The following is a 23,883-nucleotide window of genomic DNA, read 5'->3' as shown; positions in this document are numbered from 1 at the left end:
GCTCAAAAGTAGTAGTAGAGCTTGTGCTCTCATCAATGCAGGATCCATGAAGATACACACCAGAGGCAGACCCAATGCCACTCCACCACTGGCAAAACAGAGAGCAGTGTCTTAGGCCCCCCTTAGATCTGGTTTGCCCCCGGAAACCACTGGCCCCAGCTCAAGGAAGCAAAAAATGCCAGTAGATGCCTAGATGCTGCATGCACACATAGAACCAAGTAGATCTGCGTGCAGTGCCTTGCAGCTTTGTGCCCCGGATGCTTTGGCAACTATCATAGAAAATAGTCTAAAAACTGAGCAACAAGCATGATTTGACAGGAAATATGATACATGCTATAAGACACTATGAGAGAATATGCTCAGTTCAGAGACTTAACAATAATACAGTATGACATCCCTAAAGATAAATAAAAACGCCTAGTGAAAAAAAAAGTTTTATGTTTATGTTAACTTTTATATTTATCAATAGAGCTCAAATAGAGAGACCTACAGAGTAGTGGAGGAACCACCATATTACAACTGTATAACTAAATTACAACTATACCTATATAACTACCATGTTATTACATTGATGTGTTTTTAGAGTACAAAACGCATGAGGTACACTTGAGTGGACAAATAAATATTTCTTTATAGAATAAAGATAGAATTTTTTTTTTCAAACCTTGTTTTACATCCCTAATGATGTATAAAAATACTTAGTAAAAAAATCCTGGTTGAGTTTATCATAATTCATGCATGAGATTATTGTAGACTGACAATATATGAAGTTTCTTAAACAGAGGGGCAGATGGAGACAATATTTTTTTTATTTTTTCCTGTAAAAATAATACAATTATTTTTTTTACATTTAATGTTAACTTATTTATCTGGAACCATTCAGAACATTGAATAATGCCAGAATTGGCTTCACTAATTAAAGAATCAAAGTGACTGTGTGTCAAAATCAAATTAGTATCATCAGCAAAAAGTATTGGTAGCATAGTGGAAGAAACAGTTGCAAGGTCATTAATGTAAACAAGGAACAATAATGGACCGAGTATGGAACCCTGAGGGATACCATATGTTAACTGGGATCTGGAAGAACTACAACCATTAACATAAACAAATTGTTCTCGATTTGAAACATAATTGACAAGCCAAATATATGAATAATCATGGAAACCATAACAATATAACTTGGAAAGTAAAATAGTGTGGTCAGCAGAATCAAAGACTTTCTATAAATCTAAAAAAATACCCAAAGCGTATTTATTGTTATTTATGGCTGTATATATTTTTTCTACCAGTTGTAAGAGGGCCATATCTGTAGAGTGATTTTCCCGGAAACCATATTGGTGCTCGTGTGAAATGCTGTGTTTGTTTAGATGAGATAACATTCTTTTTTTGTACCAGTTTTTCTACATTTTTTGAAAAACATGGTAAAAATAGAAATTGGTCGATAGTTATTAAATTATCTTGTATCCCTAGTTTTATGAAGGGAGACAACTTTAGCAATTTTTTAGATCCTTAGGCACACATCCCATCTGCAACGATAGATTAAAAATATACGTTAATGGTTCTACAATAGATGAAGACACAGATTTAATCAATGGAGCACAAATGTCGTCATGGCCCGGAGCAGATGGTTTCAGTTTGCCAATAATTTCCATCACCTCTGCTGAGTCCATATTGTCAAACTGTAAAAGGGGGGGGGGGGGGGGTTACCCATTATGTAATCCAATGGGTTTCTGTTTGAAGGTTTGATGTTCTTTGACAAAAAGACACCCACTTGTGCAAAAAAAATCTTAAATTTACAAGAAATTACATCGATCAGTAAATGTTACACCACCCTCATTGAACTCTGAAGGATGAGGAGCAGAAGACTTTTGTTTGTTCATAAGTTGATTGATAACCTTCCATGTAGACCTAATATTATAATATTAGAACTTAAAACTATATGTGTTTCTATATGTTTTGTACTTTGTTTAATTCATAGGTGTAGGAGTGGTAAGAAACCTCTTATATAACTTATTTTTGGTTGTTGAGGATTTATGGAGGCCGGATGTATACCAAGGTTTTTTGTTTATTTCAGCAAGTTGTTTTTTTGATTGTACCATTGGAAAGCGTAAGTGAAATGCCGAATTAAAGGTTGTAGAAAAAGATGAATTTGAGAAACCCTCATATAAACTTTTACACTTTTGGACATTATAATATTTACAAGTGGTAGACACATGGTCAGTTTAAGACAATTTGAGTTTGGATCAGTAGAGTCAGTAAAACCATCAGATCTGTTTAAATCAAAAGGGCTGAAAACATGCTCAGCACAAGTCCTTGAGGTCTACATCAGTGAAAAACTCATTCCTAATGTGACAAAAGAAAAGAAAGATTTAAAATACATATCATACAAAGATCTATGAAGGTGATTATGTTCTAAGTACTTAATACTTAAAGTGTTTCCAAGTATCTTGTCAGACATTTTGTACTGTAGGTGTGTTTATTTAATGTTGAATATTTGTGAATTACTGTTCTGTTGCACAGTAGCTAAAATGAATTATAGAGGCCCAACTACTGATGACAATCAAAAACTTTTCCAGCACTCAGTGTATCTAATTGAATATAATATGACGAGCATTACTGGTGTGTCGTGAAGACAACACTGTGTTGTGGAGCTTAAAATGTTCCCCTTGTGTACTACTCACAACTATAAAGTTTTTCTCAGAAGTCTGCACAGAGCTCAGCAGAAAACATTTGTCTCAGACATGATGTCATGTCACTGCAGGGAAGGTTTCGGAAACAGAAAGATCGATCTACCTGTTGGGTTTTTGTGTGTCAAATACTGTATTTAGTCAAATATACTGTATGGCTGATAATAATTCTGTGGTTGGTTGGAAATCCTTAATGCGAATCATTAATTACCAGGTAATTTTAGTTCAGGTTCTTGTTGCAGTTTTCCTTTGCATCAACTTCATGCTGATCACAACCTTTTTTATGAAGGATTTCTTCTACAAAACCATGCGCTACATCTTATTTGCTGTTACACTACTGTCTGATTGTTTGATTTTGATGCTATCAAATATCTTACTCATCTGTGGTTACTTTCAGTTTACCATGCAAATGTGGTTGTGTGTTGTTGTATATATTTTGTCGTCTTTGTACACGTTTGTCACCCCAGTTACTCTGACAGCAATGAGCCTGGAGCGTTACGTGGCCATTTGCATGCCTCTGCGTCATGGAGAGTTGTGCACCACTCGCAACACGATGCACTGCATCCTCATCATTCACTGCATCAGCTCTTTACCCTGTGTAGTTCTTCTGTCCATCTTCTTTGCATCTGCCTCTCTTAGCTTGTATACACAATACAGGGTGTGTTCAGTGGAGATGTTCATGTTGTACAGATGGCAGAGTCATATGCATTCAGCTATGAATCAGTTTTTCTTCCTGATTATGTGTATCCTCATTATATTCTCCTATGTTGAAATAATCAAAGTGGCCAAAACGGCATCAGGAGAGAACAAAAAGTCAACATGGAAAGGACTCAGAACAGTAATACTTCATGGTTTCCAGCTGCTGCTCTGTCTCATCCGTATGTTGTGTCCGGTTATAGAAGCTGCTATGCTTAGAATTGATATCATGTTATACATTAATGTCAGGTACTCTAATTACATTATATTTTATCTAGCCCCAAAATGTTTGAGTCCCCTCATTTATGGTCTCAGGGATGGAAAGTTTTTCCTTGCACTGAAATACTATGTTCTTTGTGGCTTGTACAAGAACAAAGCTTTAGATTTGTCATAAAACTATGATTGTGTCACAGAAATTAATGAACCTTATTAATTGAAATTATTTCATTTAATGAACAAGTAATTCACAAATAAAAAATGCACTCAGTTTAATTCCTACATTGTTCATATATTGGAGTTTTTCATCATCATTATCTTGAAGAAAACATTTTCTGAGGATGAAAAACAAGACTATCAGTGTAATATCACCTCATGACATTTTAAAGTTAACTATCAGAAGTCTGTGACTGTACAGGCCACACACTGTCAGCACTGTTGTGCAGCAAAAGTTTGTTTCACTGTTGGTGCATGCATAGGCCAAATAATACGTGTATTCTGATTATTGAAGAAAAATATGCAATAAAAATACAAGCTATCTATAATGTACATAATATACATTACTAATAAAAACAATGATAGGCCCAGCCTGGGACTTGAATACGACAGGCCTGTATAATGACTGTATTTACTTCTGATATTTAAACTATATTTTGCCGATAACACTTCTGTACTTTCGCTGAAGTCACATTTTGAATTTGTCCTCCTGATGGAGTACTTTAAGACCATTGTATTTCTATTTAGGGTATCATCATGGATAGGGTTGGACATCGAAAATCGGTTCCATATTTGAACTGTTTTTAAAAGTATTCTTTTGGATTCTAGTGATCACTCCCTAATAAACAAATTACACTTGTGCTTGTTTCAGTTTTTGGTTGCAGCCACCTTAGTATCCACCTGCAATAGTGTAATGGGTTGATTTATGGTTAAATCATGGACCAGAACAAGTGGCGCCCAAAAGCTTGGCTTTATTTTACTCTTCCACGCATTCCATAGATATTGCATTCACGTCAGTGGGATGGACAGACAAACTGATGGACAACCAAATGTCATGATGCCTCCAGCAATGGCTGCCACCACCACTGAGGCAAAACAAAGATTTTTGTATTTGTATTGTATTTATTTATCTGCACCATAAGAAAAGACAATTACAAAAAACAGAAATGAAACAAGAATAGTATGTGCGGGAGAGGTTAAAAAACCCTATGTGGACTTATAAAAAACTCTCCCAATCTCCCAAAGAATTCAAAAATAAATCAACAACAACAATGAGAGAAAGTAGCAACAAATAGCAACAAAAAGAAAGCAATACAAGTGCCATTTTATAGCACACACACAAAAAAGTCAGAAATAAAAACATGGGTGTGTATAAATGTAAAATAATTTTATTTGAGTGTTTGAGTGTATGAGCATGTATAAGAGATAATTGTAGCGCTTCCCTCAATAATATTCAATAAGGGGAGAGCTTTTGGGTTCTTTTATTCTGTTAGCAATATTACTTTTAACCCTAATTTTACAGACTTAAAATATATACTTGTATTTCTATGATATCACCCCTCTGTTTTTTAAACTCTGTAATTCACTGGTTTTAATATCAATTACTTATTCAAACTTTAACCTATTTGTCCTTTTAACCTATGAAATAAATCCTTATTCAGAATCATGCAAATAAAATGATCAAACACCAGTTTGAAGTCAAGAAACCTCAATTATTTACTTTACCAAAAATAAAAAAGACAATTTTAAACATACAGAATAGTAAATTAAAATGACTTATTTTCTACACTTTTTTATGCAATTATGTTCACCAATATGAAACAAAGTAGACATCTCTATTTCAAATAGCCTATATGAGAAAAACACTCAAATCTCCCTCATGAACACCAAACACACTTTGTGGGCCCACACACACACACAACAATACAAGCCGACACTACTTAATTATGCAAATCAAAATAATGTTGCAGGCCTGATGCGTGGCTCGGGTTCGTGGCGGCCTCAAACAAAATGACCTATGCTCCAGCTGAGCAAAATAAATGAATAAGTACCTTCACGTTTCTGTCTGTGTCTGCAACCAACCGCACAGGTGCCGCTACGTCCTCCAGCAGTCGTCCTCACGTCCGTCCATATGCCGTCATATTTGAGTCAAAAGTCGCGCGAGCGATAACACATCTGCACGCGCATTTATTTTGTGTCACGTGCGCAGATTTCAACTGTCGCGCGCACTTTTTTGTTGTTGTTTAGATGATGCCGCCGCTACCAGCTGTCAGCAGTAAACTGAAAAGGCACCCACGTGGAGGGCTGGAAAATGACCAATCATAAGAGGCCCGGGTTCAGCCTTGGCCCCGCCCCCAATGTGTCAAAAGTCCTCGCTCCGCGCGAGCAGAGCTCCACCGTGAGCGACCCAATGTGTCAAAACTCCTCGCTCCACGCGAGGGAGCTCCACCCCGAGCGAGCACGGGGGAGAATCTGCTTCACCCGGTTGCTGAATATGTGCGCGAAGATCAAAAAAGTGCGCGCGGCAGTTGAAATCTGCGCACGTGACACAAAATAAATGCGCGTGAAGATGTGTTATCGCTCGCGCGACTTTTGACTCAAATATGACGGCATACGTCCACGGGATGACACGCACAGCTCCGGTCTCCTCCGTCTATCGTTGAAACAGCGGCTCTGTTTCTCGTTGAAACAGCGGCTCCTCTCGGCTCCGTCCAGCTGCGTTAGCTTGGCAGTTCCCCTAGTACGCCCACGTGTTGTGGCGAAACTCAACTAATGCACCGTCCTCGTAGCTAGCTTCCTTCTTAATCAGCGCGACCCACCGTGCAGCTTCGTGTTGAAGTCACGGCAAAACTGTCATGCACTCGTACTGTCCCGACTGTTGCTTTAACACTCGCAGTCACAAATACACACAGTGTCCCACTTTTTAACACTAGAAAAACTTTCGCTACTTGGTCATCACATTCATGCTCACTTAAGCCCTTCCATACATCTTTCCTCTCCTTACTTGCTGTCCCCTCCCTTTTTCCTCCGTGAGAAATACCTGCCTCTCAGATGCACAGACCACCTCATACAATTAGTACAGACAATTACCAGAACATTGGTTCCTACGCAAATTAATAAACAAATAAAATCTTTAAATGATTACAAACATTTCTAAGATACTTTTGAATACTTTTTAGCCTAGAACACTACTTTTTCTTTTAAATGTTTATATATATATATATATATAGATATAGATATAGATATGTATATTGCTAATTATCTCTTTTTTTAAATAACCATGTTTTGCAACTAGGTTACATAATGATCCAATGACAAAAGAAACTATTAGGAGTCTTGATTTAACAGGTAAGCTTTCTGTCTTAACTTAAAATTATTGAGGGATGAAGATAATTTAACTATATGAATATGAGAATTCCAAAGTATGGAGCCTCTGTAAGCAAAAGAAAACTGAGTGTAGTGCGGCAAAAAGGAAGATGAAGTTTATCAGTGTGCCTTGTGTTGTAAGAATGGACCTGAGAGTTTACTGTAAAGCATTCGTGAAAAAATGTAGGCAGCAAGTGGGAAAGATTAATTTATTTACAAATAAATATGCATGATTGAAGTATATTGTGGGATCCACTGGGTCGCCTAGACCAGGTGGAGACCCAGCTCCAGCACTAAGAGGCGATGTTAGCTGCTAACATTCAGTCAGGTTGTAATCCCTTCATCACAAACTGTTCAATCCTCTTTGCTCTGCAGCCTTACACCTTCGCCACGAGGAAGCTAAGGTGGCTTTCACGATCAATAACCTGACGGGCCGTGCATGGCTGTGGGGAACAGCAGAGTGGGAAGGCCACACACCGGCCTGCTCCTCCTTCAACGCCTTCACCGCCAAACTCTGCAAGGTGTTTAGTATGGCATCCAGAGGCCCCGACACTTTCGGGGGTCTCCTGGGTCTCAGACAGGGATCCTGCTCTGTTAGTGACTATGCTATGGACTCCTGGCCGTATCCAGGCTAGGAGGAGCGAGTGGTGGATCAGGTGGACGCCTTCCTGTTGGGGCTGGCCGACCAAATCAAGGACGGGCTGGTCTCCTACGACCTTCCTGCCTCTCTCGACAGGAGCATACTACTCACAACTATAGAGGTTTTCTCAGAAGTCTGCACAGAGCTCAGCAGAAAACATTTGTCTCAGACCTGATGTAATGTCACTGCTGGGAAGGTTTCAGAAACAGAAAGATCGATCTGCCTGTTGGGTTTTTGTGTGTCAAATACTGTATTTAGTCACAAATTTACTGTATGGCTGATAATAATTCAGTGGTTGGAGGGAAATCCTCAATGGGAACCATTGATTACCAGGTAATTTTAGTTCAGGTTCTTGTAGCAGTTTTCCTTTGCATCAACTTCTTGCTGATAACAACCTTTTTTATGAAGGATTTCTTCTACAAAACCATGCGCTACATGTTATTTGCTGTAACACTACTGTCTGATTGTTGGATTTTGATTTTATCAAATATCTTACTCATCTGTGTTTACTTTCAGGTTACCATGCAAATGTGGTTGTGTGTTATTATATTTCTTTTGTCGTCTTTGTATTTGTTTGTCACCCCAGTTACTCTGACAGCAATGACCCTGGAGCGCTACGTGGCCATTTGCATGCCTCTGCGTCATGGAGAGTTGTGCACCACTCGCAACACGATGCACTGCATCCTCATCATTCACTGCATCAGCTCTTTACCCTGTGTAGTTCTTCTGTCCATCTTCTTTGCATCTGCCTCAATTACCTTTCACACACAATACAGGAAGTGTTCATTGGAGATGTTCATGTTGTACAGATGGCAGAGTCATATTTATTCAGCTATAAATCAGTTTTTCTTCCTGATTATGTGTATCCTCATTGTATTCTCCTATGTTGAAATAATTAAAGTGGCCAAAACGGCATCAGGAGAGAACAAAAAGTCAACATGGAAAGGGCTCAGAACAGTAATACTTCATGGTTTCCAGCTGCTGCTCTGTCTCATCCAGCTGTGGTGTCCGTTCATAGAAGCTGCTTTCTTTAGAATTGATTTCATGTTATACATCAATGTCAGATACTCTAATTACATTATATTTTATCTGGGCCCAAAATGTTTGAGTCCCCTCATTTATGGTCTCAGGGATGGAAAGTTTTTCCTTGCACTGAAATATTATGTTTTTTGTGGCTTGTACAAGAACAAAGCTTTAGATTTGTCATAAAACTATGATTGTGTCACAGAAATGAATGAAGCTTATTTATTGAAATTCTGTCATTTAATAAACAAGTAATTAACAAATAAAAATGCACTCACTTTAATTTCTACATTGTTCATACATTGGACTTTTTCATCATCATTACCTTGAAGTAAACATTTTCTGATGATGAAAAAAAAGACTATCAGTGTGATATCCCCTCATGACATTTTAAAGTTAACTATCAGAAGTCTGTGACTGTACAAGTTTATTTCACTCTTGGTGCATGCATAGGCCAAATAATACATGGATTCTGATTATTGAAGAAAAACATGCAATAAAAATACAAGCTATCTATAATATACATTACTAATAAAAACAATGATATGCCCAGCCTGGGACTTGAATACGACAGGCCTGTAAATCGACAGTATTTACTTCTGATACTTAAACTATATTTTGCTGATAACACTTCTGTACTTTCACTGAAGACACATTTTGAACTTGTCCTCCTGATGGAGTACTTTAAGACCATTGTATTTCTATTTAGGGTACCATTATGGATAATGTTGGACATCGAAAATCGGTTCCATATTTGATCCATTTTTAAAAATGTTCTTTTGGATTCTCCCTAATAAACAAATTTCACTTGTGCTTGTTTCAGTTTCCATATCAGCCACCGTAGTATCCACCTGCAATAGTTTAATGGATTGATTCATGCTTGAATCATGGACCAGAACAAGTGGCGCCCAAAAGCTTAGCCTTATTTTACCCTTCCACGCATTCCATAGATATCGCATTCACGTCAGTGGGATGGACAGACAAATTGATGGACAACCAAACGTCATGATGCCTCCAGCAATGGCTGCCACCACCACTGAGGCAAAACAAAGATTTTTTTCTATTTGTATTGCATTAATTTATTTGCTCCATAAGAAAAGACAATTACAAAAAACAGAAATGAAACCAGAATAGTAAGTGCAGGAGAGGTTAAAACCCTTTATGGTCTCCTCCCAAAAGCAATACAAGTACCATTTTATAGCACACACACAAAAAAGTCTGAAATAAAAACATGGGTGTGTATAAATGTAGTGTATGAGCCTGTATAAGAGATAATGATCCACTGACAACTATACTGGAAAAGAAGCTATTAGGAGTCTTGATATAACAGGTAAGTTTTCGGTCTTAACTTAAAATGATTGAGGGATGAAGATAATTTAACTACATGAATATGAGAATTCCAAAGTATGTAGCCTCTGTAAGCAAAATAAATCTGAGTATGTGTTGTGCGGCAAAAAGGAAGATGAAGTTTATCAGTGTGTCTTGTGTTGTAAGAATGGACCTGAGAGTTAACTGTAAAGAATTCGTGAAAGTATTTGGGCAGCAAGTGGGAAAGATGAATATATTTATGAATAAATATGCATGATTGAAGTATATTAATATCGTAGACTGACAATATATGAAGTTTCTTAAACAGAGGGGCAGATGGAGACAAATAATTAGAGAAGGTGGCTAATCTAACAAATTTCTTTCGTGTGATTAATCATTTCTGTAAATTAGAAGGACAAGTGCTGGCCCAAACAATATTACAATAACTGAGATGTGGATAAATTAAACTGTAATGCAGTATATTTAGAGCATTCTGAGATATGAAACCACATTTTCTTTCTGATGATACCAATAGATTTCAATACTTTGTTATTGACAAGTTTAATATGCTCCGACCATGACAACCTCTCATCAATTAATATCCCTAAAAATTTGGTAGAGGAAATCTGGGTAATATCGTTATCCCCAATAGTGATTTTAGCACTGGATTTACAATATCTTTTTTTATTTTGTCCTGCAAATATTTTTTTTACATTTAATGTTAACTTATCTATCTGGGATCATTCAGAAAATGTAATAATGCCAGAATTGGCTTCACTAATTAAAGAATCAAAGTGACTGTGTGTCAAAATCAAATTAGTATCATCAGCAAAAAGTATTGGTAGCATAGTGGAAGAAACAGTTGCAAGGTCATTAATGTAAACAAGGAACAATAATGGGCCGAGTATGCAACCCTGAGGGACACCATATGTTAACTGGGATCTGGAAGAACTACAACCATTAACATAAACAAATTGTTCTCGATTTGAAACATAATTGACAAGTCAAATATATGAATAATCATGGAAACCATAACAATATAACTTGGAAAGTAAAATAGTGTGGTCAGCAGAATCAAAGGCTTTCAATAAATCTAAAAAAATACCCAAAGCATATTTATTGTTATTTATGGCTGTATAGATTTTTTCTACCAGTTGTAAGAGGGCCATATCTGTAGAGTGATTTTCCCGGAAACCATATTGGTGCTCGTGTGAAATGCTGTGTTTCTTTAGATGAGATAACATTCTTTTTTGTACCAGTTTTTCTACATTTTTTGAAAAACATGGTAAAAATAGAAATTGGTCGATAGTTATTAAATGATCTTGTATCCCCAGTTTTATGAAGGGGGACAACTTTAGCAATTCTTTAGATCCTTAGGCACACATCCCATCTGCAACGATAGATTAAAAATATACGTTAATGGTTCTACAATAGATGAGGACACAGATTTAATCAACGGAGCACAAATGTCGTCATGGCCCGGAGCAGATGGTTTCAGTTTGCCAATAATTTCCATCACCTCTGCTGAGTCCATATTTTCAAACTGTAAAAGGGGGGGAGTTACCCATTATGTAATCCAATGGGTTTCTGTTTGAAGGTTTGATGTTCTTTGACAAAGAAACAGCCACTTGTGCAAAAAAAATCTTTAATTTACAAGAAATGACATCGATCAGCAAATGTTACACCATAATAAGTCATAAGTTGATTGATAACCTTCCATGTAGACCTAATATTATAATATTAGAACTTAAAACTATATGTGTTTCTATATGTTTTGTACTTTGTTGAATTCAGAGGCGTAGGAGTGGTAAGAAACCTCTTATATAACTTAGTTTTGGTTGTTGAGGATTTATGGAGGCCGGATGTATACCAAGGTTTTTTGTTTATTTCAGCAAGTGTCTTTTTTGATTGTACCATTGGAAAGCATAAGTGAAATGTCGAATTAAAGGTTGTAGAAAAAGATGAATTTGAGAAACCCTCATATAAACTTTTACATTGTTGGACATTATATATATATATTATATATATATATATATATACATATATACAATATTTACAAGTGGTAGACACATGGTCAATTTAAGACAATTTGAGTATGGATCAGTAGAGTCAGTATAACCATCAGATCTGTTTAAATCAAAAGGATTGAAAACATACTCAGCACAAGTCCTTCAGGTCTACATCAGTGAAAAACTCATTACTAATGTGACAAAAGAAAAGAAAAAATATTTAAAATACATATCATACAAAGATCTATGAAGGTAATTATGTTCTAAGTACTTAATACTTAAAGTGTTTCCAAGTATCTTGTCAGACATTTTGTACTGTAGGTGTGTTTATTTAATGTTGAATATTTGTGAATTACTGTTCTGTTGCCCAGTAGCTAAAATGAATTATAGAAGCCCAACTACTGATAACAATCAAAAACTTTTCCAGCACTCAGTGTATCTAATTGAATATAATATGACTAGCACTACTGGTGTGTCGTGATGACAACACTGTGTTGTGGAGCTTAACATGTTCTCCTTGTGTACTACTCACAGCTATAAAGGTTTTCTCAGAAGGCTGCACAGAGCTCAGCAGAAAATATTTGTCTCAGACATGATGTCATGTCACTGCAGGGAAGGTTTCAGAAACAGAAAGATCGATCTGCCTGTTGGGTTTTTGTGTGTCAAATACTGTATTTAGTCACAAGTATACATTATGGCTGATAATAATTCAGTGGTTGGTGGGAAATCCTTAATGCGAACCATTAATTACAGGGTAATTTTAGTTCAGGTTCTTGTTGCAGTTTTCCTTTGCATCAACTTCATGCTGATCACAACCTTTTTTATGAAGGATTTCTTCTACAAAACCATGCGCTACATCTTATTTGCTGTAACACTACTGTCTGATTGTTTGATTTTGATTCTATCAAATATCTTACTCATCTGTGATTACTTTCAGTTTACCATGCAAATGTCGTTGTGTGTTGTTGTATATATTTTGTCATCTTTGTACACGTTTGTCACCCCAGTTACTCTGACAGCAATGAGCCTGGAGCGTTACGTGGCCATTTGCATGCCTTTGCGTCATGGAGAGTTGTGCACCACTCGCAACACGATGCACTGCATCCTCATCATTCACTGCATCAGCTCTTTACCCTGTGTAGTTCTTCTGTCCATCTTCTTCGCATCTGCCTCTCTTAGCTTGTATACACAATACAGGGTGTGTTCAGTGGAGATGTTCATGTTGTACAGATGGCAGAGTCATATGTATTCAGCTATAAATCAGTTTTACTTTCTGATTATGTGTATCCTCATTGTATTCTCCTATGTTGAAATAATTAAAGTGGCCAAAACGGCATCAGGAGAGAACAAAAAGTCAACATGGAAAGGGCTCAGAACAGTAATACTTCATGGTTTCCAGCTGCTGCTCTGTCTCATCCAGCTGTGGTGTCCGTTCATAGAAGCTGCTTTCTTTAGAATTGATTTGATGTTGTACATTAATGTCAGGTACTCTAATTACATTGTATTTTATCTGGGCCCAAAATGTTTGAGTCCCCTCATTTATGGTCTCAGGGATAGAAAGTTTTTCCTTGCACTGAAATACTATGTTCTTTGTGGCTTGTACAAGAACAAAGCTTTAGATTTGTCATAAAACTATGATTGTGTCACAGAAATTAATTAAGCTTATTTATTGAAATTCTGTCATTTAAAAAACAAGTAATTAACGAATAAAAATGCACTCAGTTTAATTTCTACATTGTTCATACATTGGACTTTTTCATCATCATTACCTTGAAGAAAACATTTTCTGATGATGAAAAACAAGACTATCAGTGTAATATCCCCTCATGACATTTTAAAGTTAACTATCAGAAGTCTGTGACTGTACAGGCCACACACTGTCAGCACTGTTGTGCAGCAAAAGTTTGTTTCACTCTTGGTGCATGCATAGGCCAAATAATACGAGGATTCTGATTATTGAAGAAAAACATGCAATAAAAATACAAGCTATCTATAATATACATTACTAATAAAAACAATGATAGGCCCAACCTGGGACTTGAATACGACAGGCCTGTATAATGACTGTATTTACTTCTGACACTCACTATACTACTAGTACTATACTATATTTTGCTGATAACACTTCTGTACTTTCACTGAAGACACATTTTGAACTTGTCCTCCTGATGGAGTACTTTAAGACCATTGTATTTCTATTTAGGGTACCATTATGGATAGGGTTGAATATCGAAAATCGGTTCCATATTTGAACCGTTTTTAAAATTATCCCTTTAGATTCTAGTGATTGCTCCCTAATAAACAAATTTCACTTGTGCTTGTTTCAGTTTCCATATCAGTCACCGTAGTATCCACCTGCAATAGTTTAATGGGTTGATTCATGGTTGAGTCATGGACCAGAACAAGTGGCGCCCAAAAGCTTGGCGTTATTTTACCCTGACTAATGCCTTCCACGCATTCCATAGATATTGCATTCAGGCAGTGGTGGGCCGTCAGGGCCAGCAAGGCCTTCTCTGCTGGCCTAACATAACCAGAAATCATGATCATAATTATGATAAAGGTTAATTTAATTTTTAATTTTCTTTCCCTAAATATCTAAAAGTATTTATATTCTCTTCAAGTCATATTATGCTCCTTCCAGTGCTGTTGTTTTTAGGTTAGAGTTTTTATCCAATCAGAATTCAGCTATCTTATGTTGCCAGGCTGTATGAAATCTGCCCGGGCCTTCAGAATCAACAATGTGGGCATCTGTGCACTGTAAGTGAACGGGCAAATACAGTTGATAGATAGTTGCGATAGCCAATCAGATCACGAGTTGTGTCAGTAAGGCCCTCTAGCTGGCCTCACGTTGAATGTGACATTTACGCGTCCTGTGATTGGATATGGATACTTACTAGTTTGAGCCACGGCAGTGCTATGCAGATCAACAGAGTCACACCCGCTTAAAAAGCTTGCATATTCTTTGTGGACTCATTTAATAAAACTTTTTGGAAAGATAATTTTAAAGACCCTTTTATTTTTAAGTTTTGACAGTAGCATACCAGATATGTTTTAATTGCTGATGCGACGGATAATAGCCCATTTTGTACACAACTGAGGTGATGCAATGCCTAGTAGTGCTTAAGTGTGTTTCTAACTACTCTCCAGTCCTGGTGTTATAAATGCTGGCATAATGAAAGGTATTTATTGACTAAGTTGGACATCACTGAAGGCCTAATTGTGAAATGCACCGCCCGCCACTGCATTCACGTCAATGGGATGGACAGACAAATTGATGGACAACCAAACGTCATGATGCCTCCAGCAATGGCTGCCACCACCACTGAGGCATAACAAAGATTTTTTTCTATTAGTATTGCATTAATTTATTTGCTCCATAAGAAAAGACAATTACAAAAAAACAGAAATGAAACCAGAATAGTAAGTGCAGGAGAGGTTAAAACCCTTTATGGGCTTATAAAAACACCTCCCAAAAGCAATAAAAGTACCATTTCATAGCACACACACAAAAAAGTCTGAAATAAAAACATGGGTGTGTATAAATGTAGTGTATGAGCCTGTATAAGAGATAATGATCCACTGACAACTATACTGGAAAAGAAACTATTAGGAGTCTTGATATAACAGGTAAGTTTTCGGTCTTAACTTAAAATGATTGAGGGATGAAGATAATTTAACTACATGAATATGAGAATTCCAAAGTATGGAGCCTCTGTAAGCAAAATAAATCTGAGTATGTGTTGTGTGGCAAAAAGGAAGATGAAGTTTATCAGTGTGTCTTGTGTTGTAAGAATGGACCTGAGAGTTAACTGTAAAGAATTCGTGAAAATATTTGGGCAGCAAGTGGGAAAGATGAATATATTCATAAATAAATATGCATGATTGAAGTATATTAATATCGTAGACTGACAATATATGAAGTTTCTTAAACAGAGGGGCAGATGGAGACAAATAATTAGAGAAGGTGGCTAATCTAACAAATTTCTTTCGTGTGATTAATCATTTCTGTAAATTAGAAGGACAAGTGCTGGCCCAAACAATATTAAAATAACTGAGATGTGGATAAATTAAACTATAATACAGTATATTTAGAGCATTCTGAGATATGAAACCACATTTTCTTTCTGATGATACCAATAGATTTCAATACTTTGTTATTGACAAGTTTAATATGCTCCGACCATGACAACCTCTCATCAAATAATACCCCTAAAAATTTGGTAGAGGAAATCTGGGTAATATCGTTATCCCCAATAGTGATTTTAGCACTGGATTTACAATATATATATATATTTTTTCCTGCAAATATAATAAAATTATTTTTTTTACATGTAATGTTGACTTATCTATCTGGAATCATTCAGAAAATGTAATAATGCCAGAATTGGCTTCACTAATTAAAGAATCAAAGTGACTGTGTGTCAAAATCAAATTAGTATCATCAGCAAAAAATATTGGTAGCATAGTGGAAGAAACAGTTGCAAGGTCATTAATGTAAACAAGGAACAATAATGGACCGAGTATGGAACCCTGAGGGACACCATATGTTAAGTGGGATCTGGAAGAACTACAACCATTAACATAAACAAATTGTTCTCAATTTGAAACATAATTGACAAGCCAAATATATGAATAATTATGGAAACCATAACAATATAACTTGGAAAGTAAAATAGTGTGGTCAGCAGAATCAAAGGCTTTCGATAAATCTAAAAATATACCCAAAGCATATTTATTGTTATTTATGGCTGTATAGATTTTTTCTACCAGTTGTAAGAGGGCCATATCTGTAGAGTGATTTTCCCGGAAACCATATTGGTGCTCGTGTGAAATGCTGTGTTTCTTTAGATGAGATAACATTCTTTTTTGTACCAGTTTTTCTACATTTTTTGAAAAACATGGTAAAAACAGAAATTGGTCGATAGTTATTAAATGATCCTGTATCCCCAGTTTTATGAAGGGGGACAACTTTAGCAATTTTTTAGATCCTTAGGCACACATCCCATCTGCAACGATAGATTAAAAATATACGTTAATGGTTCTACAATAGATGAGGACACAGATTTAATCAACGGAGCACAAATGTCGTCATGGCCCGGAGCAGATGGTTTCAGTTTGCCAATAATTTCCATCACCTCTGCTGAGTCCATATTTTCAAACTGTAAAAGGGGGGGAAGTTACCCATTATGTAATCCAATGGGTTTCTGTTTGAAGGTTTGATGTTCTTTGACAAAAAGACACCCATTTGTGCAAAAAAAAATCTTACATTTACAAGAAATGACATCGATCAGTAAATGTTACACCACCCTCATTGAACTCTGAAGGATGAGGAGCAGAAGACTTTTGTTTGTTCATAAGTTGATTGATAACCTTCCATGTAGACCTAATATCATAATATTAGAACTTATAACTACATGTGTTTCTATATATTTTGTACTTTGTTGAATTCAAAGGTGTAGGAGTGGTAAGAAACCTCTTATATAACTTATTTTTGGTTGTTGAGGATTTATGGAGGCCGGATGTATACCAAGGTTTTTTGTGTATTTCAGCAAGTGTCTTTTTTGATTGTACCATTGGAAAGCATAAGTGCAATGCCAAATTAAAGGTTGTAGAAAAAGATGAATTTGAGAAACCCTCATATAAACTTTTACATTGTTGGACATTATAATATTTACACATGGTCAATTTAAGACAATTTGAGTATGGATCAGTAGAGTCAGTAAAACCATCAGATCTGTTTAAATCAAAAGGATTGAAAACATGCTCAGCACAAGTCCTTCAGGTCTACATCAGTGAAAAACTCATTCCTAATGTGACAAAAGAAAAGAAAAAACAAAGATTTAAGATACATATCATGCAAAGATCTATGAAAGTACTTATGTTCTAAGTACTTAATACTTAAAGTGTTTCCAAGTATCTTGTCAGACATTTTGTACTGTAGGTGTGTTTATTTAATGTTGAATATTTGTGAATTACTGTTCTGTTGCACAGTAGCTAAAATGAATTATAGAGGCCCAACTACTGATAACAATCAAAAGCTTTTCCAGCACTCAGTGTATCTAATTGATTATAATATGACGAGCATTACTGGTGTGTCGTGATGACAACACTGTGTTGTGGAGCTTAAAATGTTCTCCTTGTGTACTACTCACAGCTATAAAGGTTTTCTCAGAAGGCTGCACAGAGCTCAGCAGAAAACATTTGTCTCAGACATGATGTCATGTCACTGCTGGGAAGGTTTCGGAAACAGAAAGATTGATCTGCCTGTTGGGTTTTTGTGTGTCAAATACTGTATTTAGTCACAAATATACAGTATGGCTGATAATAATTCAGTGGTTGGTGGGAAATCCTTAATGCGAACCATTAATTACAGGGTAATTTTAGTTCAGGTACTTGTTGCAGTTTTCCTTTGCATCAACTTCATGCTGATCACAACCTTTTTTATGAAGGATTTCTTCTACAAAACCATGCGCTACATGTTATTTGCTGTAACACTACTGTCTGATTGTTTGATTTTGATTCAGTCAAATATCTTACTCATCTGTGATTACTTTCAGGTTACCATGCAAATGTCGTTGTGTGTTGTTGTATATATTTTGTCGTCTTTGTACACGTTTGTCACCCCAGTTACTCTAGTAGCAATGACCCTGGAGCGATACGTGGCCATTTGCATGCCTTTGCGTCATGGAGAGTTGTGCACCACTCGCAACACGATGCACTGCATCCTCATCATTCACTGCATCAGCTCTTTACCCTGTGTAGTTCTTCTGTCCATTTTCTTTGCATCTGCCTCTCTTAGCTTGTATACACAATACAGGGTGTGTTCAGTGGAGATGGTCATGTTGTACAGATGGCAGAGTCATATGTGGTCAGCTATAAATCAGTTTTACTTTCTGATTATGTGTATCCTCATTGTATTCTCCTATGTTGAAATAATCAAAGTGGCCAAAGTGGCATCAGGAGAGAACAAAAAGTCAACATGGAAAGGGCTCAGAACAGTAATACTTCATGGTTTCCAGCTGCTGCTCTGTCTCATCCGTATGTGGTGTCCGTTCATAGAAGCTGCTTTGCTTAGAATTGATTTCATGTTGTACATTAATGTCAGGTACTCTAATTACATTGTATTTTATCTGGGCCCAAAATGTTTGAGTCCCCTCATTTATGGTCTCAGGGATAGAAAGTTTTTCCTTGCACTGAAATACTATGTTCTTTGTGGCTTGTACAAGAACAAAGCTTTAGATTTGTCATAAAACTATGATTGTGTCACAGAAATTAATGAACCTTATGTATTGAAATTCTTTTATTTCGAAAACAAGTCATTAATCCATACATTCTTCACACATTGGACATTTTCTTTATTTTATTACTTTTTAATTCTAGAAGGGGCTGACCTCTCGACACACCTTTCCGTCTGCTTTGCTAAATTAACACTGAATTTGTGTTCTCGTGTCTATTTTGGAAATATTTGTCGTGTTTTTTATTGAGTGGAGTAAACACAGACAGAAAAGTGGAGAAAAAGCGATTACATGGAGAAGCAAGAACATCTCTGTGTCCACTTCTATCTGAGCTTCAACCATCTCTGTTTTGTGTGCCGATCTGAGCAGAAGTCTCAAACAAGAAAAAAGGAGGGGACATCTGACGGGGAGCATTATGCACAAATGTTTGACAATTGAAGGAAATTACATGATTGCATTTCACTGGAATTGCATCCTGTGAAATTTCATGTGACGAATAAAAATATATTTATTGATTTTACTTGTTGAATATTCCAGTTCATTGTGGAGTTTGTACCCGATGAATGCCTTTAGTACCTTCATACGTGAGAAGGGCTTGTGTACCATGAACATATAAACATCTTCAATGTCAAGAGTTTTAGAATCCTGTTGTGGCTTGTGTTTGTTTGTCATGTGTGTTATATTGTTCAATAAAAAGCTAATTGCAGAAAAAGGGCCAATGTGTTGAACAATTTAATCCACAGCGTAAATGTCCTGTCCACATTTCTTAAATGGTTTAACCTTTGAACATGTTGTCAGGGTTATAGTCTGTGAACTGTTTTGATATCAAATGATAATTCAGAGCATTGCATCCATAAAAATTCAGTACACTTAACAAATTGGATTTAACGTCACTACAGAAGTGACAACTTTACCTTCCTCTCTTTCTTGTTAGAAATGGGACTTTTTGATAACTACTCACATACAGCTTTCAAGCCTATGTAAGTGAGGTCAGTAGTTTTTCCAAAATCTTGATAGACAAATAAACTTCTAAAAGGAGGTAATTAGGCCTATATGGATTGTGGTTTGAAGATAGATGGGTAGGTTCTGAGGAGGAAGTGGACTTCTACTTATTCCAATGGCATTTTAGCTGACAGGTGGATGTACTGTAACGCCCGGAAAGTGGAGGGTATACATTGTATACCAGTGTATAATCCTCCACTACATCCCTGGGTATTTTTAGGAATTGTGTCCTGAGAAATAAGTCTCAAGGTGAGCAATGTGCAAGTTCTCTAAATTCTCTCACAGTTGTCTCTTTTCTTGATCTCACTTAAGAGACAAATGAGACATATTGTGCAACTTTCAAATATGTCTCAATTTGGTATCCTTTGTGACAAAATGTTGAGTGCTAACGTTTTTCACGTTAGCCGCTAGCTAATTCAAAACGGTTACATAGCCCGCCTGCTAACGCAGCTAACGCTTATAACTTAGTAACTTAAATAACTATGGTCGGATAATATAAAAGGTACATATATTTATAAAAGGAGGCATTTCCTCCAAAAATGTTCCCTCTCTCACTCGGGTGAAATCAGCATTATACACAACTGCGGTCTGTTGGTTAAATGTAAAATGGCGCCTTGGGGTAACTTCTTTTCTTAGCTAAAGAAAAACGTTAGCTCACAGGCTAGCCCTACTTTCAAATTCAGTATCAAATGTTATATTCACATATAACAACAACTATAAGTCTGACAGCTTCAGCAGATGAATGAAAGGAGACATTTTCCTACATTTCTATGTATAAATCATTTATGTAGAGTGGCATTTGTGGCCTCGGGAGCAGTTTACAAATGCATTTTTCAATAGTTTTTTCTCTATTCTATATATAACTATATTCGTGCTTGTTTAACTACCCTGAGATGTTTTTCATGTATAGGAGGCGATGTTGCCCACGGCTCTCGGGCTTAAGCCAACAAATTAATGAAAATGAATAAAATTACACTTATTAAAATATTAATATAATTAATAATATTAAATATAATATTAATATATATTATTTATACAGTCTATGATTAAAACGTGTAGTTGTCTTTAAAACACGCTCTAAAACCAACGCATTGTTTGAAATCAGCCTCCCAAAACTTTTAATGTTATCTGCTGCCTCTGTTCCACATTGACATGATTTATTGCTCACCTCAATAATAAACAATTAACTGAAAGGGGTAATAGTAGTGGTAATGTACTTTACATATGTATTTGGGGTGTGGTTTCTGAAATTGCTGCGCTAAATATATCAACAGGAAATGCTAACTGTTGTAGAATTTTAATTTTGCATGTCTAAGGTATTGTATTGTATTGTATCAAAGGTTCTCAATCTGGCTTGAGGGGAATCCCTACTGTCTAAACTCTACCTGGAAGCAAGGCAAGAGGCTCTCACAGAGGATCTACCAGGTACTGTTTTTAAATAATAAAAATAATGCTGCCTAATCTTAAGGACATTGAAATGTGCCTTGTATTTACTTAAGATAAATCTGGTTAAATAATTGAGCATATTCTAATTGCAGTGGACCAAATGCATAGTTTACAGAGTTACAGCTGACCTGTACCTCTCCTTTTGAATCAGAAAAAATGTTGGAAATAGAATAAATGCTGTTTTTTTTTAAGTATATCTTATGTCTTGCAGATATCGACTTCAGAGCAACCCTCATCTTTTTGCCACACATCTTCAAGGAGAACATTGAGTGCTTTATTACTCTTGGAAAGGTATGTCTATCCTGCAAGCATCTTTTGTTCACCTCACAACACTAAACATACTTGACAGGACCCCTGATTTAAGGAAACCTTAGATTGTAGGTAGAAAAAAGTTTTTAAAAAACATTTTAAAACAAAACATCTCAAATTAAAGGGATGCTTTATTCACTTCAAATATTTCATTTCATGTTTGAACCCATTATAGTAGCAAAAGATCTGCAAATGCATATCTCAATCTTTGTGTGTGTAATCAGATTTTTACAAATGGTTGCAAATGTACATCTCAAACTGTTGTACACATTTGCAGATTCTTGTACCATTCACAAATTGAATTGCGCATTTATGAATTTTGTATGCATGTGCAGCTATTTTGCTACTATAATGACTCCATACATACTGTGAGAGGTAAGTAAAGTGATAATTATGCTGTGCTGAATACTGTCTGGATGGTCCCATATAATTGTTAGCTTTCAACCATTATTCAATTGCCCAGTAAATTACTTCTTCGGTACTACCATAAACTGAATTTGAAAACTATATTTTTTTAAATGCTCATTAAATGCTTATCAAGTGCATTTGTGCACAATAATATTTAAAATCTTACATTATGGGGCCTGAACTCCACATCAGAACTGTCACATTCTAATCAGAACCAACAATTTCAGCCATACAATGTCTAAAGGAAGACAGAATATTCAATAAAAGTCAAGCAAGGTAGATAATAAATGTGCTTATTATTCTATATAGTGTAAAATTACATTTTATATTGGAAAGGCTATCATGTTAATCTGATTTGCTTGTCTTTTTTTCTTCTGGTTTTGAATAGTTCCTGCCACTCCATACCCAACTATCCAGTTGACGGATGAAGACTTGAAAATGGCCTTCACTAGGAGAGCTCCGAACGTTGTGAAAGTGGACGGCATGGAGTCACAGCTCAGCAATTGACGAGGGAATGTTTTGGCAAATCAAGTACATTTTGAACATTGATACCTTGTGGATTCTTTGTGGTAAAATGTTGGTTCCTCTGTCACTTTCATGCATAAAGTGTAAAGGTTGATTGAGAATGGACTTTACTAAAACCAGGTGATGAAATGGCCTACCGAATATTTGACACTTATTCTGTGGATAACAGTTTTATGTCACACTTCAACATAGTATTTTAAAATGTACAAAATTGACAAAATCATGTGAAAATCTTAGATCTTCTGTCATGAGTGTTATTTTCATTTATGCAGTTTTAAGGTTGGTGGAGAATGGACTGGCTTGCAATGGACAATTTTACATTGTTTAGTGTAGATGATATATAGTTGAATACACAGTTTTTTTGACAAAATTCATAGCAAAGCTCAGTAAAAGAGTTTTGGGAAGTTTAACACATAATAGAGCATGAACTGTTTTAATAATCATTTGAGTCACCCTAATAATACAGTGGAGGCAATTCAAATAAAACGTCTTCTGATATAGCTGGGAAGGAATACATGAAAATTCATGAAGATTGGGCACTTCTGGAAAAGTTTTTTTTTTTTGGCAGGGTGTTAGATATGGGCCTAAGGTTTTCAAAAATCCATGGATACAAGTTGGGGTGGCCCCCCTAGTGGCAGTTATCCATAAAATCCAAAATAGCCCCCGCCGAAAATAACACAAAAAAACCCAAAACATACTTAAGTATGTATTGAAAACAACACAAAAAAAATACATACTTAAGTATGTATTGTTTTTTTTGTATTGTATACATTGTATTTTCAATACATTAAACAGGACACACACCATGCTCACGAAAAAACAATACGTTTTATATTTTTGTATTTTGACAAAATGTGACATGAGCCTGAGAGCAGCTGTATTTGTTTTATATTTTTGTATTTTGCTTTAATTTTAAAGTTTTTAATTTTAAGTGTGAATGCTGCTAACCTTAACCCAAATAAAAGTGTTTAACTTTTCAATATTGAGTATGCTCAATTTGTTCTCAAATATGACTC

General features: G+C 36.0%; 4 protein-coding genes and 1 long non-coding RNA gene across 5 annotated transcripts; all 5 read left to right on the top strand.

Moving 5' to 3' along the window:
• Nucleotides 1-2,841: 2,841 nt before the first annotated feature.
• Nucleotides 2,842-3,777, top strand: LOC131969969 (odorant receptor 131-2-like). Its single transcript, XM_059331207.1, has one exon. It carries the CDS (start codon nucleotides 2,842-2,844, stop codon nucleotides 3,775-3,777), a length of 936 nt encoding a protein of 311 aa, XP_059187190.1.
• A 4,098-nt stretch (nucleotides 3,778-7,875) lies between these two features.
• Nucleotides 7,876-8,811, top strand: LOC131969968 (odorant receptor 131-2-like). The gene has a single exon (XM_059331206.1). It carries the CDS (start codon nucleotides 7,876-7,878, stop codon nucleotides 8,809-8,811), a length of 936 nt encoding a protein of 311 aa, XP_059187189.1.
• A 3,825-nt stretch (nucleotides 8,812-12,636) lies between these two features.
• Nucleotides 12,637-13,572, top strand: LOC131969963 (odorant receptor 131-2-like). Its single transcript, XM_059331197.1, has one exon. The coding sequence runs from the start codon at nucleotides 12,637-12,639 to the stop codon at nucleotides 13,570-13,572; it is 936 nt and encodes a 311-aa protein (XP_059187180.1).
• Nucleotides 13,573-18,256: 4,684 nt separating this feature from the next.
• Nucleotides 18,257-19,192, top strand: LOC131969962 (odorant receptor 131-2-like). The gene has a single exon (XM_059331196.1). It carries the CDS (start codon nucleotides 18,257-18,259, stop codon nucleotides 19,190-19,192), a length of 936 nt encoding a protein of 311 aa, XP_059187179.1.
• A 2,052-nt stretch (nucleotides 19,193-21,244) lies between these two features.
• LOC131969593 (uncharacterized) lies at nucleotides 21,245-23,544 on the top strand. The gene is made up of 3 exons (XR_009394133.1): nucleotides 21,245-21,604; nucleotides 21,837-21,916; nucleotides 22,731-23,544. It is a non-coding gene; the product is annotated as an uncharacterized LOC131969593 (long non-coding RNA).
• Nucleotides 23,545-23,883: the final 339 nt, after the last annotated feature.

The sequence above is a fragment of the Centropristis striata genome, chromosome 4 (assembly GCF_030273125.1).
Source record: "Centropristis striata isolate RG_2023a ecotype Rhode Island chromosome 4, C.striata_1.0, whole genome shotgun sequence".
Lineage (NCBI taxonomy): Eukaryota > Metazoa > Chordata > Actinopteri > Perciformes > Serranidae > Centropristis > Centropristis striata.
Note: the sequence above shows the minus strand (reverse complement) of the source record. Positions and strands in the feature narration are given on the sequence as shown.

Excerpts from the sequence above, each read along its gene's own strand:
- LOC131969969 (XM_059331207.1), top strand. The coding sequence starts at position 2,842 with ATGGCTGATAATAATTCTGTGGTTGGTTGGAAATCCTTAATGCGAATC.
- LOC131969968 (XM_059331206.1), top strand. The coding sequence starts at position 7,876 with ATGGCTGATAATAATTCAGTGGTTGGAGGGAAATCCTCAATGGGAACC.
- LOC131969963 (XM_059331197.1), top strand. The coding sequence starts at position 12,637 with ATGGCTGATAATAATTCAGTGGTTGGTGGGAAATCCTTAATGCGAACC.
- LOC131969962 (XM_059331196.1), top strand. The coding sequence starts at position 18,257 with ATGGCTGATAATAATTCAGTGGTTGGTGGGAAATCCTTAATGCGAACC.